This window comes from Temnothorax nylanderi, unplaced genomic scaffold (assembly GCF_030848795.1).
Source record: "Temnothorax nylanderi isolate EJ_2023f unplaced genomic scaffold, tnyl_v1.0 TNYL_tig0001_pilon, whole genome shotgun sequence".
Classification (NCBI taxonomy): domain Eukaryota; kingdom Metazoa; phylum Arthropoda; class Insecta; order Hymenoptera; family Formicidae; genus Temnothorax; species Temnothorax nylanderi.
The window spans coordinates 3497090-3514026 of record NW_027249063.1 but is presented as its reverse complement, the minus strand read 5'-3'; the positions used below and the strand labels follow the sequence as shown (position 1 = coordinate 3514026).

The 16937-nt window shown below is 46.8% G+C and overlaps 1 protein-coding gene and 1 long non-coding RNA gene across 3 annotated transcripts in view; one reads left to right on the top strand and one right to left on the bottom strand.

The window, feature by feature from the left end:
* The window catches only part of LOC139780991 (homeobox protein caupolican), a 60310-nt gene extending 46644 nt beyond the window's left edge, over positions 1 to 13666 (top strand). For both annotated transcript variants that reach the window (XM_071719790.1, XM_071719868.1), the window contains exons 5-7: positions 1626 to 2640; positions 2807 to 2890; positions 10292 to 13666. In XM_071719790.1, the coding sequence (XP_071575891.1) occupies positions 1626 to 2640; positions 2807 to 2846 (1055 nt within the window). In that variant the 3' untranslated portion in view covers positions 2847 to 2890; positions 10292 to 13666. The remainder of the gene's footprint in view (positions 1 to 1625; positions 2641 to 2806; positions 2891 to 10291) is intronic.
* Positions 1 to 16937, bottom strand: part of LOC139781584 (uncharacterized) — a 238758-nt gene that overhangs the window by 5421 nt on the left and 216400 nt on the right. The gene's annotated exons all lie outside the window — the stretch shown is intronic.

Genomic DNA, 16937 nt, shown 5'->3' with positions numbered 1-16937 from the left:
AATATCGGATATCTATCTCTCTCTCACTCTCACTCTGCTTCTCCTTCGACTCGCTCTCTCGTGCGCTCTCGTCGTCTCAATCTCTCTCCTGATCCAGGACACCTAGATCCTGCTACGTCACGCGTCCTGCAATGGCTCGTAATTTCAAAGGACCGGCTCGAGCGAAGGAGAGCATTCCGACGATGCACTGAAAACGACCGACGAGAACCGATGGGAAATTGATTCGTCGCGCCAGTTCTTCCGGGTAAAGGCGTGAAAGCACAGATCTTTTACCTCTAAAATTTTCGTGGTTCTCTTCTTCCTATATAAATAGCAGAAACGTGTATCGACACTTCGGTATGTGAACGGATATACACGTACACGCCTTCGCTCGCTCTGTGCCGGTGACCTTTAGAAATTCAAAGGGGAGCTTTTCGCGCGCTCATGAATTTCTACGCCGAGCCGCTGAGGAAGATAGGTCACACGGACTGTCAGCCACCTATGCGGCGAGGGTTGAAATATTCGTATTCAAGTAGAATATATATTCAAACTCTCGGGCTTTTGGAGCCCGACTATTGTTACATAAAGTTAGACACGCGGGCAAGTTCGGTCTCTCTTGTAAATCACCGAAATATAACATCGGAATAAAAAAATTATTTTGTGCTTGTAACTTGCGCGCGCGAGTAATGATCTGACCGAGTAAAGTCAAGCCAAATACAATTTAGTTATTCAATTTAAACGCAGAATCCGCCCGCACGGCACGAAGATTACGAGATTAACGTCTGATAAAAGAGGGTCAAAAGTTAAAGAGCCACTTGTGGACTCGACGGTAGTATCTATTTAGTTGGCCCATAAGAGAGAAGTTCTCCCTTTATAAGGGGGTGCGTGCGCCCTAAACCGAAACTCTCTTTTTCTCACCTTCTCTCTCTCTCTCTCTCTCTCTCTCTCTCTCTCTCTCTCTCGTCATCTCTCTCTACGTCTCTCTTACGCTCAAGAGTGTAGCAGCGCGCCCTTCGTGCTTGGGAATTATCGCTTGACGACCCATCAAGTAAACCCTCTGCCGACACATTCGAACCTCTTAATGAAATTCTCACCCCTGACTGACTGCCTGGCTTGGCTCGGTGGCTGCCTGGCTGGCTGGCAGACGGTCGGGACGATCCGTGGAGTGCCCCGAGAGACGGCGGGACAGGGATATCGGAGAAAAGGAGACGGATACGGTTTACCTTCTCTCTTTCTAGCTCCCGCTTATCCATTCGCTCGCGCATCCTCCCCACTCATTGCCCCGAAGGGAAACTGAAATCTCTCGCGCCCCAAAGTGGTTGAAGGCTTCGCTCCCTTTTTTCACAGCATCCTTTACAGCTTAACTGTATAGGGGCGTAAGGGAAATATCCGCACTCTCCCACCGCTCGACGACCCTCCATGACGGTGGAATCCCGTTACGAAGACTCGCGTTCTACGTTTCACTTTTGCGTATCGAATATTATAAATCATTAATGTCTATATACGTTTTTCATATGTATCCACTTTCACGAATCATTTTCGATGAACGCCAAGCAATATTTCATGTATAATATCTTTTATATATTTTGACGCTTTACACATTTTTTCTCAATAAGTCTGTATATAATCTCCTCGATTGTTTCCAGAACCAATGAGGCACGTGAAAGCAGAACTTTTGCAGCACGAGAAGGACCTCGACGATGAAGACGAGTTAGATCTTGAGGACGACCGTCGACGGAGCGAGCATCCCTTTCATCACACGATGCAACATCATCATCATCATCACCAAGGTTATGGCGGTGAGGACCATTTGAAGGAAGAGGGAATCAAGTCGGACTGTAGTGCGGGTGGTGTACCGATCCCCGCGACGAAACCTAAAATCTGGTCCCTAGCGGACACGGCGGCGTGTAAAACGCCACCGCCACCGTCGCATCCCCATCATCAGCAATATCACCATCTGCATCATCAGCAACATTATCCCCAGCAGCAGCAGCAGCATCATGTTCCCAATCAAGGACATCATCATCACTCGCAACAACCGTGGCTCGGTCCAGGAGGCGCAGGAGGTGGCGCCGGCGGCGCTGGGGGCGGCGGAGGTGGAGGAAACTTAGGAAGTTCGTTTGCTCTGCCCTCCTCGGCGGGGATGAGCCCGTCGGCGGCGGCGACGGCGCCGTACTCGGGCGCTGCCGCGAGATACGGCGGTTTCCTCTCGTCCTCGTCCGGCGGCCAGCTCCATTACAACCCCAATTCATCGTCGGGCTCGAGTTCGAGCGCGTCCTCCTCGGCGGCGGCGGCGGCGGGGTTTCCAGAGGTTGGCACGGATACTCCACCCCAGACACCGCCCAATATGAAGGTGGCCACGCCGAACGGAGTGATCCAGGCACCGCCGGGCGGTTACTGTCCTGGTGGCAACGCCGCTAGTGCCGCAACTAATGGCAATCCTAATATTCCCTACGGCGCGAATCATCCCGGTGGCGGTGGTTATTTGTCGACGAGCTCGGGCTCGGCCAGCAGCGCCTCGTCCTTCAATTCTCGACTACAAAGCTCACCTCATAAGGACTTCTCGCCGGTCGGCCAGAATTCCATTCTCCATCAGCATCAAACTACTGCCAGCTTGCCACCCACGGAAGCTACCACCGCATTTAAACCATTCTATAAAGGGTGAGTGGAAGATACAGTCCGACGTCATTTAATTCTGTCATTTAATATTAACGCGTTGTTAAATCACGCTTAAAACATATGAATCTTTATTCAGTGCACGCAATTTTAAAAAATCTCGTTAAAAAATTATAAGAAAGGATTAAGAAGAATACATATTTTATTTCAGTTCGCAATCGATGGGTAGTGGCTTCGTCTCGCCGGTTTAAGAGCCAGTGCCGAGGTCCAGAAAACGATAGTCGTCTTTCCTAAAGTAAGTAACAATATTATATTATTCTTTCTCTTATGTACGTCCATCCTCTTTTCACAATATCTCGCTCCTCGTTCTACAATTGCAAATGACACGCGTATATACTATACATATGCATCGAAAAATTTCCGCTACAGAAAAATCGACTTAAAATTCTTCGTCGGTCTGTAGTATACGGTCACGTTAATATCACGTCGAGCGATGTTCGTAATTTACTTTCGACTGTAAAAAAAAAGAAGAAGCGTCGATGAGATGGGTAGCGGGGGACGGGCGGAAGGTGGGCAGAAAAGGTAAGTTGTCCGAAGCAACGGTACATGACCGGCTTATCGGCACGAAAATCGATACAACGATTCTCGCTTGCGCGAACGGCGCGAAAGGCGCGCCGGTCGAACTGGTGTTGCGCCAAACTCGCGCACGGCCGAGACACTACGGGAACAATCGATAAGAAATTAATATCCGGCGTGTCGATTGGTCGTTAAGCCGAGCGACCCGAGTTGAAATAATAATGGTATCGGACACACATTGAGTAGCGTGTGGGTAGTCCACGGTGGTAGAGGCAACCACTGAGAGGCGAAAGAGAGAGAGAGAGAGAAAGATAGATAGAGAAATAGGGAGAAAGAGGCTATCGCCACCTCCTTGACAGTGACAAATGGACGGAGATTTCAATCAGTGAATGGAATCACCACTGGCTAACCGCGTCTTTCTCTTACCACACCAGTCGGCCGTAAGTTTTTAACGTGTGTACGCGCGCGTGTGTTTGCATGTGTTTACCGTGCGCGCCCGCGTGTGTTGGAACACCACACTTGGACACACCTCAACCTGTCGCGTTGGTGACCGAACGGACGACTCCGGTCCAGTCTCGCGTTTGGGTCTCACGAGCGAGATCTCCTTACTAGCGGACTTAACCCTAAGATGGATACCTCAAGGCGTCGTAAGAGGAGCCAACATTAGCCGTAGTAGTGTCGTCGTAAATTTTCCGTAAATTACGTGTGTCGCGTCAAATAAACGATTCACGTATAAATTTATCGCGCGTATAAATTGTATACAAATCATTGCGTCGTTCAAAAGGTTTCTGAATAAAAAGCTGCGTTGCTCCTCGGATGTTCTATCAAATTTCAATTCGAGTCGTGCGTCGTGTAAACGATCGTAGGACGAATGCGTTAGCGCACGACTTGTGTGCGAGACGATAAGTCGGGAAAGAGATGGGAAAGCGGTTGTCCGCGATAGGCGGCAAGCGATCGTTAAAGCGTCTTGGGGGAAGCCGGAGCCTTCGTCTTTTCATTCGCGGCATTCGTAGATAAAATGTAGGAGAGGGGGAGAGTCGAAACGGCTGTTCTCCCGTTTCCTTACAAACGATACGGGATTCATCTCCAGGGCTTATACCCTCGCCTCATTCTCTTTCTCCATTCTTCTCGGCGAATCCTCCCGCGATATCCGTAACGTCGCGGTGCGAGCACGAGTCTTTGAACATTATCTGATTCGACGGAATCGTAAAGGAGCCGAATCGCTCTCTTCGCGAAAATACATTTCTCGATTTCCCTCCCCGCGCCGATTCGAGAGTAGTTCCAGTAAAGCGGCCCTTTCTCGAGTCTCTCCGTCGACCTGTACTCGATGGCAACGGGAATCTGCTCGACAGGATCGATATTATTGCGTGGAAAATGCGCATCAGCCAGATCAGCCTCCAACCATGGATAGCGTATAATCGAGAGATGTAGAGAGAGAATACCTCTTTTTATTTCAATGTAAAGTATATCTAAATATAACAATATTATTGACACGTCCAGGACCGTTAATTATTTCCGCAGCGGAAAAAAAAATAAAAGCAAAGTTAAACACGAAGTTTTTAGGACGCTGGGTAAGACGAAATGAACTGCAAAAAAATTATCCCGGTATCATTCATCGCCTCGTTTCGCAACAAGGTGATGAAGACTCGAGAGAATCGCCAGCCAGGGCGACGCTGCCACGTATCGGCTGCGGAGAACGTCTGTCGTCGTTGTCTTTGTAGGATGCCACGACGTGAACGCGAGTAGAAAGGCGGACGGCGAATGGGGAATGAGGGTGGCGGATAAAGGGGGAAGGGGGGGAGGTGGTCGTCTTTTCGGATGGAACCGGGTGTTAGCCGGTGCTCTCTTATCTCGCGGCGATCTGATTCTAATTTATAGCCGCGTTCCAAATAAACTAGTTTTCGCTGTCGTCACCTCGCTTCCTCCCTTCCCCCGTCACCATTCACGTGATTTCGTGTGAATGTGTGTGTGTGTGTGTGTGTGTGTATATACACCAAACGCGCCTGTGCGTTCGCAGGTCAGACGCGCTTATAATACTACCCTCTCCTCTTTCGATCTTCTCGGACCAGCGCCCGCTCCAGTCCGGACCATCCTCGATCTCTGCCTCCTCCCTCTTCGCCTTTCCTGTCGCGCACAAACAGACAGGTATACGACGGAGAGACAGAGAGAGAGAGAGAGAGAGAGAGAGAGAGAGAGAGAGAGAGAGAGAGAGAATGTGTATGTGTGTGTGTGAGTCGCTCAAGTCGCACGAGGCAGCGCCTTTTGTAGCACCTACCACCATGCCGATCTCCTCCTTATTCGTTCTCTTTCCGATCGCATCCGAAAAGAGGCGATCGGAGAGAGAGAGAAGCAGGTAACCACGAAGAGACAGCCTCCGTGCAGGAATAAAGTCCTCTCGTGATGCCTGTGCCCTATAATTGCCAATTAGCGCGAGGATGTTTAATCGCCATTAGTACGATGGTAACCGGCCGATCGGGGATCGGCTGGGCCCTTCCTCCTTGGGTGGACCCGCTTCTAAATATCGTTGCCTTTTAGCTAGCGATATTTACACGATCTCACGGCATCTGCATAAAATTCGCGACCACCGTGCACCCGTGATCCGCCTCGGAGGTGCGAGAGGATAGGCGATCTTTTTAACGGCTTCGAGATTCCGGACGGAGGATTCAGGTGTCTCCTTAATAAATCCTCGAACACGTCGTCGCGGTTTCCCGCGTGTCTCTCTCCTTCTCTCTCTCTCTCTCTCTCTCTCTCTCTCTCTCTCTCTCTCTCTCTCTCTCTCTCTCTCTCTCTCTCTCTCTCTCTCTCTCTCTCTCTCTCTCTCTCTCTCTCTCTCTCTTCCTTTCCCTTTCTTTTTCGATAGGTAGGCCTACCGTTGCCGGTGCCGCTTTGAGAAACATGCGCGTTTCTGGAATTCCCGTACGACCTTTGGTGGTTTCATCGGTGGCGACACGCTCGTCGTAGTATACCACGTTCTTCTTTGTCCTCGACCTCCATTTTGCGAGACGCAACACTCGTTTCGAGCGTTTATCGCGCGCGTACGGTTGTCGAGGTTGTGGATCGTGAGATCTTCAGGGCCGATGCGTAGACGGTAGCGAAAAACAGATTTACGTTTCCAGATGCGCGCTAGACCGCTTCGTTGCTACCTGGGTAATCGGGGGGAGAGATCGCCGGGAGCAGCACCACGCACCTCCACCCTTTCGACCCTGACGTGGCGAGGCGTCGCTATCATTCACGTGATTTCGTGACTCGACCGCTCGGCCGGCCGACGCGGATGCAAATGTTATTGATTGGGAATAAAAACGCAGACTGCAGTCGCATGGCGCGGCTCCTACGTGCTCCTCTACCCCTCTGAATATAAATCGACACGTTAATTCTAAAACCGGACAGATACAGCGAGAGAGAAAGAGAGAGAGAGAGAGAGAGAGAGATCCTATCTCTCACTTATTAAAAAAAATGACGCTCAACATTGCCGTTCGCTCCGGTACGATGATCGTACTCATATGCGTGTAAAAGATCTGCGAACGAGACGGCTCGTTATCCTTACGCCCTTATGCATTACCGCGTAAACACTCCGTGCTCGTGTAGGAACTCGCAACGAGATTATTAATAAAGTTATAAAATAAACAGACTCTCCCGCTTATCTCGGGCACGTTATAATTAAATCATTATAGAGGCGCATACACGCTGCTGAATTTCCAAGGAAATAATTCGTGTCGATACGCGAGCGGAATGTTAAACTTCTTTTATAAAAAAAATGCGTAACGTAAGGCGAGCTATCAGCGTGAGTTATTATTAAAATTCCCCGTAACCGGTGCTTTCATTGAATTAATGATTGTTTGATGTTTATAATTTTATGCGCCGGGCTGTCTTCTACATTATGCAAGCTATATACCGGCGACCGGCCACACGAGACCAGCGCAATAATTACACGATGGCGCATTGCTATTAGCGGAACGTACCCGCTGTCCCGCGATATCCGGCAATGCAATGGAGAATTCGAGCAATGAAATTCGCGTTATCGCGCTCGCATGCGCGACGTTCAATTTCGTCGTTCCCTCCTCGGGGGTATCGTTCTAAGCGCGCAATATCGCAGGTGTCGATCGACACGAGATCTTCGCGCTATCTCTTTCCCGAGACTACGGTTAAATTACGACGTCACGTTGAACGAATCCTTTCGAAAGTTTTCGTAATCGGCGATCCTAAGTCGCGATTGTATAAATAAATTATAATACCGTCGCTATAATGCAAATGGATGCGCGCGAAAGAAAATTTGCTGTCGTAAGATTTTAATTCGCTGTATCAATGATCGTTCGAACGCGAATTTATCGCGGATACGTAAAGATATTATTTAATGAAAAGCACGACACTGTGCAGTTAATTTGCCATGTTTATAAATTACAGATGAATGTCTCGAAATATTTAGCATTTATATAGGTACTATTTAAATACTTAGACGGTTTTATTGTGAAATAAAACGTTTCACAACTTCTGATTCGTTGGAAATAACGAGGAATGAATCAACATCTTTTCTATAGAGCGTCAATCATCGAGAAATCAATGGATATAAGTAGCTTTGCGTTTGCAAAAAGAAAAGGCATGCACTTAGATCGGAGTATTGGCTTATTTCAAATTAATGACATATGAATGGAATTCTACTGTCTCTTTTTCGCCTGAGATTCAGCTCTTGCGATAGAACGATCGTCTTATCTTGTTCTCAATTCGACACACCGAGGCGAAATAATCTTTTCAGTACGTCATCGATCGCGGATCCTAAATTTCGTATATGCAATCGCGCAGTTTTTCTCTCCTCTTCCGTTTTATCAAATTAAAGCCGACAAGGTCACCTGACATTGATAGCGATAAAACGTCGAGAGACGTTTTTATCGCCCACATAGATCGCTCGAAGTTTCGTAACACAATGGAAACGGAAGCGGGGACGCGCGGCGCGGTCGCGGCGCATAAATGATAATCGCGAATACTTATTGCCCAGCGGAGAGAGAGAGAGACGACAGCGGTGCCTCGTCGGTGGTAACCGGCGTGCATGTAACATCCAGATGTCATTGCGGAAACTTTCGAAACGACTTGCCGCATAATCGCGCGACATTTGTCATCCGAGCCGACGCGCGCGTCATTCCGTTTCGCGAAACCCGGACGAAGCGGACGGAGCGAACGAACGTGAAGCGCGACAGGAACGGGCGAGGAGAAACGAGAATGGGAGAAAGGGGGCACGACAGACAGGATAGACGGCCCCGTATAGCCGTTTTGAAATATTCGCCGGGCGTCGCCGCGGTGGTGCCGGGGGCGTCAGTAACGAAACGTCGGTCAAAATGGATATTGGCGTCCCGTTTATAATCGTGCACCACGGATATTTCCCCGGCGGCGCTCCACCGCGCGTATCATCGCGTGTCGCCGTGTCCGCATAATTGTTCGGCGAAACACGATTAATTCGTACGTGTCGCCGTATCGCCATGAGCACCGATCAACATCGCTCGGGAAACATGTGACCCTCTTAGAGCCGAATCGATTGTAGAAGAGAGTTCGATAATATTCCTTCTTTTGTCTGCGTTTACTTTAAAATTGCTATTCAAATAAAAAGTTTTTCTATTCTCAGTGTTTGTATCCGTTCCATAGTTTTGGAAACCTTCTATGGTTTTAGAAACTTTCTTCATTGACTCAGGGAAAACCTCTAACTGTCTAACATATGGCAACATTTCTCAGACAAAAGCGAAAGTGAAAATGCCTTTTTCGAGAAAACTTTCCGAGTCAATATGTATATATATTCCGGTACATATAAAGAATAATTAGTTTTAATAAAATATTACATTTAATCGTTTGAAATCGTGACTAATATTTCTCTATTTTTATGTAGCTATATAATGTACGATAAAAACTGTGTCGGTCATACCAATTGTGCCGGTACATCGGACTTGTCCACGCAAGAGATATACAGCAATTGAGTATTGATTCGTTCGTACATTGGCCCATTAATGTACCTATATATAAAGTTCCGTTAATGACCGATTACAATCTCCACGAGCAATTTTTGATGATGCTAATTTTACCAGTTTGAAAAATACAAATCGCTCTGGTCTGCAATTATTAGCATAATTCTACATAATCGTCACGATTAAGTAAAAGTTTTATGCCCAGAAATTACGTCCTAATCTCTCCGAGAGTTGGGATTTACGAGGTATTGCTGTTATCAAAGTCCCCGTTACGTAACTCGCGTGTCGCCCCAAATACGCCACGCGAAAATAGTCAACAATTGCGGCGAACAGTTACGGGCGTATAAACGTCCGTTTAGTGCCGAACGATATCGGCGGTAATGGTCGGGTGAGCAACATGTTTTGCATAACGATCGGCATTTTATCTCGCGGCACGTGTGGTTTCGTCGTTTATTAACACTGACAATCGCTGTCACGGCACTGCGGGGCGAACGATTATCCGTTAGAGTCGCAAAAATGGCCTTGCGATACATAATGAGCAGGTATCCGAGGGAAACGGGCGCTCCTCCTTCCCGCTCCTGACGTGGAATCTATATCTTCAACGTGCCGATCGCGGCGGCGGTAATGGAACGGGGGGCACCGTCCACACCGGCGTGAGATACGGTAATCGAGTATCGATAGGCGCAAACGAGCGCGCGTACGCAACGTCGGTTCCACCGTCACGTAAGCGCTCTAGTAATAGTTCGTTTACGGGTTTACAAAGGCATCGACATTTTCATGAGTATCGGTGGCTATTTAAACCGATTGCCCGCTCGTCGAACGGTTTGTAACGTCGTCGTGTAACGATTGTCGTGCGGCTTATCAACGACTATACGCCAGACGTCGATGGCATTTTTTTCAAAAAACAGGCCGCAATTGCGTGGTTGATAATCTATAACTTTGCACTAGTTTTCGTAACTCATTACGGAAATGTGAGAAGCAACATGCGCGTCCGACATTGCTTAAGCGTGTGAAACATGACGAGCACTCGATCCGAACATTTGTCTTAAAATAATACGTTGACGTATTCTTAGCTAACGTATATTAGTATATTAGTAAGTCTGCTTCCTGCTACGCAGGAGAAAGAAGGGACAAGGCGGCGCCGATCTAAGACCATTTCCATTTCTCTGTTGCAGAATAAACGCAGCGCCGTTGAGGGAGAGGTCCTGCGAGGAAGTCTTGCGGCCGGACTGTAAATACGCGCTCCTGAGTGGTCTCGGGATTTATTAGCGTTATCTCGACTTCGCGTCAGGGGTGGAGAGAGAGAGACAGAAGCGCGAGGCGTAAGAAGCGGGTAGAGGCAGTCGGGCAAGCAGGAAGGAAGGAAGAAGGGGAAGAGAGGAAGGTGGCCGACTCTTCGAGATACATAAATCGTTCCCCGACCTCTGGGAAGGCGCGACTTGGAAAAGACGTATGAGGGGGATAGAAGAGCGCCTGTGCGAAGCGGGAGTACGCGAGAGAGGAGGCGGCTTAGAGGAGATTTAGGAATTAGGAGAATTACGTCAAAGTGCCTGCTTACGCACGGCTACGTACGGCGAAGCGACACCGGGGGCCGGGTAAGAAGAAAGTATGGGGGCCGAGCGCGCGCGGGATTTATATCCGACGCGCTCCTCTCGGCGTGCTGCGAGCAAGAGGCTGCGAGCCGCCATATTTTCGATCGGTACCACCGACCGTTGGTTGACGGCTAGAAGATGGGGTTTACCGGGGCACGGGGCAACGCGTTGCGTCACCCCGTTGTCGAAGCGGGCTCGAGGGAGGAAGGAGGTTTTCAAGTTACCCAGATCGAGTGGCCGAACTTTCCGCGATCGTCTTGGATGATGTTCGGTTGAACCGCCGGTGTATATCGTCCTCACACGTACACTCACACACGCATCCCACACATGTAATTGTGAGTCCTTCTTTTCTTTTTAGTCAATGTTTCATTGCCGATCGTTCAGCGACGTCTCGAGGTTTCCGGAGCACGGCACTGCGCGTGGAGAGTCATCGATTTTGTAAATAATATGAACGAGCAAATGCCGATCACTTCGGGAACTCGCATTGACGGTTTCGCGCCGAAGATCGTGTATACATGTATAAATATACAATATTTCCGACGGAAGGGCGAATCGTTTGAGATTCTAAATATATCCCGCGAATTGCCGGACGAACGATGCGCCCCTTCCGAGATCGCGAAGATACCAATCGCGAATTACACATGGGCAACGTGCAAGGTAGCACTACTTCTTCGTTACTAAATAACGGGGTCTTTCTTAACGGTCGTCGCTCGAAATCGGTCATTTAACTCGATAGAGAAAGAGAGTTTCCATGGAGCGCTCGAGCGAATATAATACTTCGACCAAGTCGCGCGCGGCACGAATATCGAGAGAGAAAGAGAGAGAGAGAAAAAAAAGAGAGAGAGCGTGAAGAAGAAACACTCGATCTACCTGTTGTAGGTTTAAAATGAAAAATAGGGGAAAGACAGATCGCGTAGCGCATTACAAAGCTACTATCGTTAAACTTACCACTAACTCCTTTAATTATCCGAATGAAATATTAACGTATACCCGAATACCCGCATATAGAGATGGAATGATAAATAGTACACCTACGCATTACACATACACACACGGTGACACGCAAGTAACTCTAGGCCGTAGATCTTAAGGCTGTACCTACTACATCACGAAATTTTATCGGGGTGGATGCGTCTTAAGGATTTTTGCAGAGAAAAAGAGAAAGATCCTCGCCGCAGAGTATACATCGCTAAGTATAAATAAATATATATGGGTGGAGTTGGGCCGCGTGCAATTCTTACGCGCCTGACGATAATACTAACAGCGACGAGAGAGATTACGGTGAGAAATTGAATAATAATCGTTAAGGATCAAATTCGTCCCTTTTCGCGCGAACAACCGTGCACTCGCGCATCTCAGGTCAAGCCGGGACATCGGAGACGCAAATTCGTATATGTAGTTTCATTTTTCCTAGTACATGTTACATTTGATTGTTACCCAATGCTGTATTTTGTTATATTTCTTGCAGTTATCAATTTCTTTTATGAACAATTATCAACAATTTTAAGTTTGTTATAGGTACTTGTGTTAATCAGCGTTGTATTCTTAAGGGAAAGAATATTATATGATTTTACTCACAATTTTTACGCGAGATATACGAGGACATCGCGAATGCGTGGCATAAGAAAAAGGGAAATGCGGCGTGCACGGTGCTCGAGACAAAAAATTGTTGATATTTTTTTATATTATATGTATATCACGCGGATCGTCCCTCTTTTCGCGAAACCGGTTACGTTGGTGATGAGAGAACGGAGGGACGCACGACACAGTATCTTGCGCAAATCGCGAGTGATTGTCATGGTCGCGTTTTGAAGAAAAACAAAAGAAAAAATAAAAAAGAGGGAAGTCGACTATTATTTTGTACTTTGGCGTAAATGTAAACGGGAGCGCGCGCGAGTCATCGTTGGCGGTTAGGGGGAGCGTGTCGAATGGACTTGTACATTGTTTTGTAAAGAATACATTTATTTATATCTGTGATAACGAGAGAGTCCAACGGGGGAAGAAAAAAAAGAGAGGAAACGATAACATAAGGCGTTCGCGGTATCGGTATACTCTGACGAAGGCGGTCGGTGCTCGTGCATTCGTTGACACGTATATCATAGTATAATTATATAGATATGATAAACGTTTTTTTTGTAAATAATCAGAGAAGTATAGAGCGATAGAGAGAGGGAGAATGGAAAACAAGGATAAAATGTACCGCTTTGCGGTTTTAACTAACGAAGGCTAAAAAAGGAGTAAATAAAAAAATTATATAAATATATAAATATAACGCACGTTTTGTGTACATTGTCGCACCTTCGTGAGAGAATCTATTTGTTGTGAATAGTACACGTAATAATACAGATATATGCTATGATTTAGGTTTTATTCGCTTGTTCGTACGAATTCGACTGTAAAATAATTCAACTGTACATAGTCCTGAATGTGAATATAAACAGAATATATATATACACATATGTATGTATATATACATGTATATATATATTATTGCTTTTACCACTATTATTATTAACATCGACATATTATTTTTATTATTATTTTAATATTTTATTGTCTGATCTATTATTATGAATTCATATTATATTATAAAATAATAATAGTAATAACAGTATGTCGATGTTTGTAATAATAATAATAGCAGTATATGTATATATACGTATACATATATATATATATGTATTATTGCTATTATCATTAATTATTATTATTAACATCGACATATTATTACTATTATTATTTTATTATTAATATTATTGTCTATACTCTATCATTATGAATTCATATTATATTAAAAGGAAGACTATATTACGTTGTACATGCACGCTTCATACTTTCTTTCTCCGTCTACCTCAATACCGCATTATGAAACATTATTCAGCGTTACTTTCCTCCGGTATCGACGTTATTTGCAACGGCGACGAAGATTTATGAATAAAAGACCACTTTAACGTCGTAGCACGTTCATTGTCGTTCAAAGAAACCCAAGTTTCACCATCCTTGACTCGATAATCGTCCTCATTCAAAGTACCGCAGATCGATAAATATCCCGCGATCGTTACAACGTTCGATATTTGGCCGCCGCGGCCAGGCCATATCGAAGGTTGGCACGCACACCTGTTTGCGAATCCTCTCCCCCATCCCCCTGACTTTATTTTCGGCGTTCTGCAGATTTTAAAAAAGTCACGGATGAGTTGTAAGTCGCAGCACGCGCGCGCCGCAACACAGGAACCACATTGTGCCCATTCTAACGTACCACAATGGACGTCTCCGTTTTGAATATTCGAACAATGGTACTTTTGCGAGGTGGGTGGAGTTTCAATGAAAATACGGGAGAGAGGGAGGAAAAAGAAGGAACGGGAGAAGGACAATGGAATCGCGCGCCATCCCTCTCCTCCGAGAACGAAGAAAGTAAACTCTATTCGGTAGTTTGCGAACACGAGTTTGCAGCCGGTTAAAGTTTTGGAGATACGGCGGCGCGGACGATAAATATCGGAATAAGTTGCGATATAGGTACACATCCCATTACGAAACGTCCATTCTTCGTTGCTCGGCGAATTTTTAGCGACAGACCTGCCGTATCGCGGATTCATAGTCGTATATGTTCCGATTATCGATTATAACATTGAATCTAGAAATACCAATTTGAAATAAGAAGCGTCTGAAATTTTCTGCTATTAATAAAAAAACCGGCTATTAATGAGAATCTCTGAACTTTCCAACGAGACCACCCCGATGGCTCGCCGAGGGGGACGAACGCGCTCACCTGACCCGCGTCCTTCCGGTCTGCTGGCAACAAACACGCACTCGCGGCACGCACGACCGTCGAAGATTAAAACTCGAGCAACGAGAGCGAAGTGAAGTTCCAACAGCGTGTGAGGCTGCTCCGTTTCCCTTCGTATGAATCTATATATTCTTATTATTCTTACAAGTGTAAAAAGTGTTTTACACTTGTAACACACCTATATTTAGGAAAATGGATGCCGCAGTTTCTTCAATCGCGATTCAAGAAGTATTTAAACGAGAGAAAGAGCGCATAGTTGCATTGCTAGCGCAAAGATATTACGGTAAGTTAATTTCCGTGCACAGATAATCACGCCGGCCTATTATTCATCCCGTTGCGTGCTATTTTTTCACGGGACACGCGGTATAATACGCCGATCGCACCTCGGCCGACTCGCGCGTGACTATATTGCCGTACGTTAAAATCCTAACAACCATAAATTGGGCAACAAAAACTCGCAGGCGGCCCGCAGCAGTCAGCTAAGACAAAGGATTAGGACCTGCAATTCCGCAGCAGGATATAACGCTATAAAGTCATAACAGTCGTGACTTTTTTATTCGCCCTCCAGTCTCTTTCTCTCTTTTCGCCTCTCCATCACTCCTCCTCCTCTTCCTCCTCCTCTCTTGCACGAGTACCATCGGGATATTCCACTTGAGTCGTATTGCCACGCCGCGCCGCGGCCCGGGCAGATGCAGGCGAGTGAAGTTTACATGAATCGGCCATATAACAACGGTCCTATATCATTTGACAAGAAATATGAGATCTCGCGACCAGCGTATGTACGTATGTACGTACGTACGTACATTTTAATGCGGCGAACACCGCGAGCAAATCTTCCGTGTTAACGTTGCCGAATCGCTGCGATCCGGAACGGTATACCGCGCAACACGACGCGAACACGCATATCGATACAAATATTTTGAGAGGATGTATCATTCAACGATAATTCGAATGTCGCACACTCCCGGCCTCTATAAATCTTCCCGGCGCACACATATATAATTGTATCGCAACTTGTTTTCGTCGTCGCGGTACACGTGTCTCAAATAAATGCCACCCATAAGTACGGATCTCGTGACACATATAATTTGTATAATCACCCGCCGAGAATACTTTGCCGATAGATTAATGATTGTAGCGCTATGAATACTCTCGTAAATTAATATTCATGAACCCCCTTCCCGTCTCGCTCCTCCGCCCGTGAATGTCGGTCCGCGAAATCTCGCTCGATCGCGATTCGCGACTCCTATACGAGAATAACAATAACAGAAGTGATATTAATAACGGCGGTAACAACAAGCAAGAGAGATGAGATCGATAACCCTGCGTCGCGAGCGGCCGAGCATTACCATAAATTTAAATGTCCTCGCGCTTTCTGCCCTCTCTCCCCCCGCCCCCGCCCCCCGCCCCCGCCCCTCTTTTCCCTTTGCGGTCCCCTCACGATTCTTCTCGTGCTCTCCCCCTGCCTCCCGTGCACGAGCGAGCATTTCCCCATGACCGCCACCCTTTTTACGGCTTACTTTATGGCAAAGACTCAATTTGGCCACGGCGGTTGGTGCGCGTTCTCCGGTGACCGGTGACTAATATACCGGGATGCGCCGCGTGGGGTGCAGCGGTGATGCATCGTCCGCGGTGCCCCATGCATGCCTCCTTCTCCCTCGGGGAGATAGGGGCCTCTACGGGACACCTTCGTTTCCAACGCGCGCGTACGCGTTTTTACGAATGGCTCCTTACAAGCGGAGCTCGTCCCTCTCTTAACGCTGCTCCACAAGATCGTTTAATATCTCTGATTCCCTTAACGGCCGCGAGTGTGTATACATAGTGTACGCTTCAACGCTGTGCAGCAAATTAAGGAACGTAATTTTATATATATATATATATATGTATATTTTTGTTAAATAATTCATTTTATAAACAAAAATAATTTCTAACTTAATTACCTCAGGGAGGAAAGATATTTGCTGCGTGACGACCATCTGTGTTATATTTAACACTGCTTCCGATAATCATATATATTGTTACTTCCACTCTTTTATTATCTTTCCCATATCGTAGGGATACTCGTTCCGTAACCCCGAAGACGGCGTTGTTTGCGAACGTCGTAAGGCGCACTTACGAATGGGCCCTTCATGAGTATACACGCATTCGCGGGGGCATTCACGGGCAGCACCACGTTGGGCCTCGTCTTCCTCACCGTGGGGCATCGGGCCGCGCTAACTTACGCCGGATTACGGACACTATTTCATCGGAACGCGGGGGACGTCTCGGTGGGGCCGGCCACAATACGACCTCACCTTCCTCTCGACCATCGAGCCGGATATCGCCGTATTCAAAACCGCGTCGTTTCCTATGATATACAACGAGATGTGAAAACAGCAGTTTATCGATAAAATTTATTTATGTATGTGTACAGGATCGATATTATAAATTGCCTTACTCCAGGCA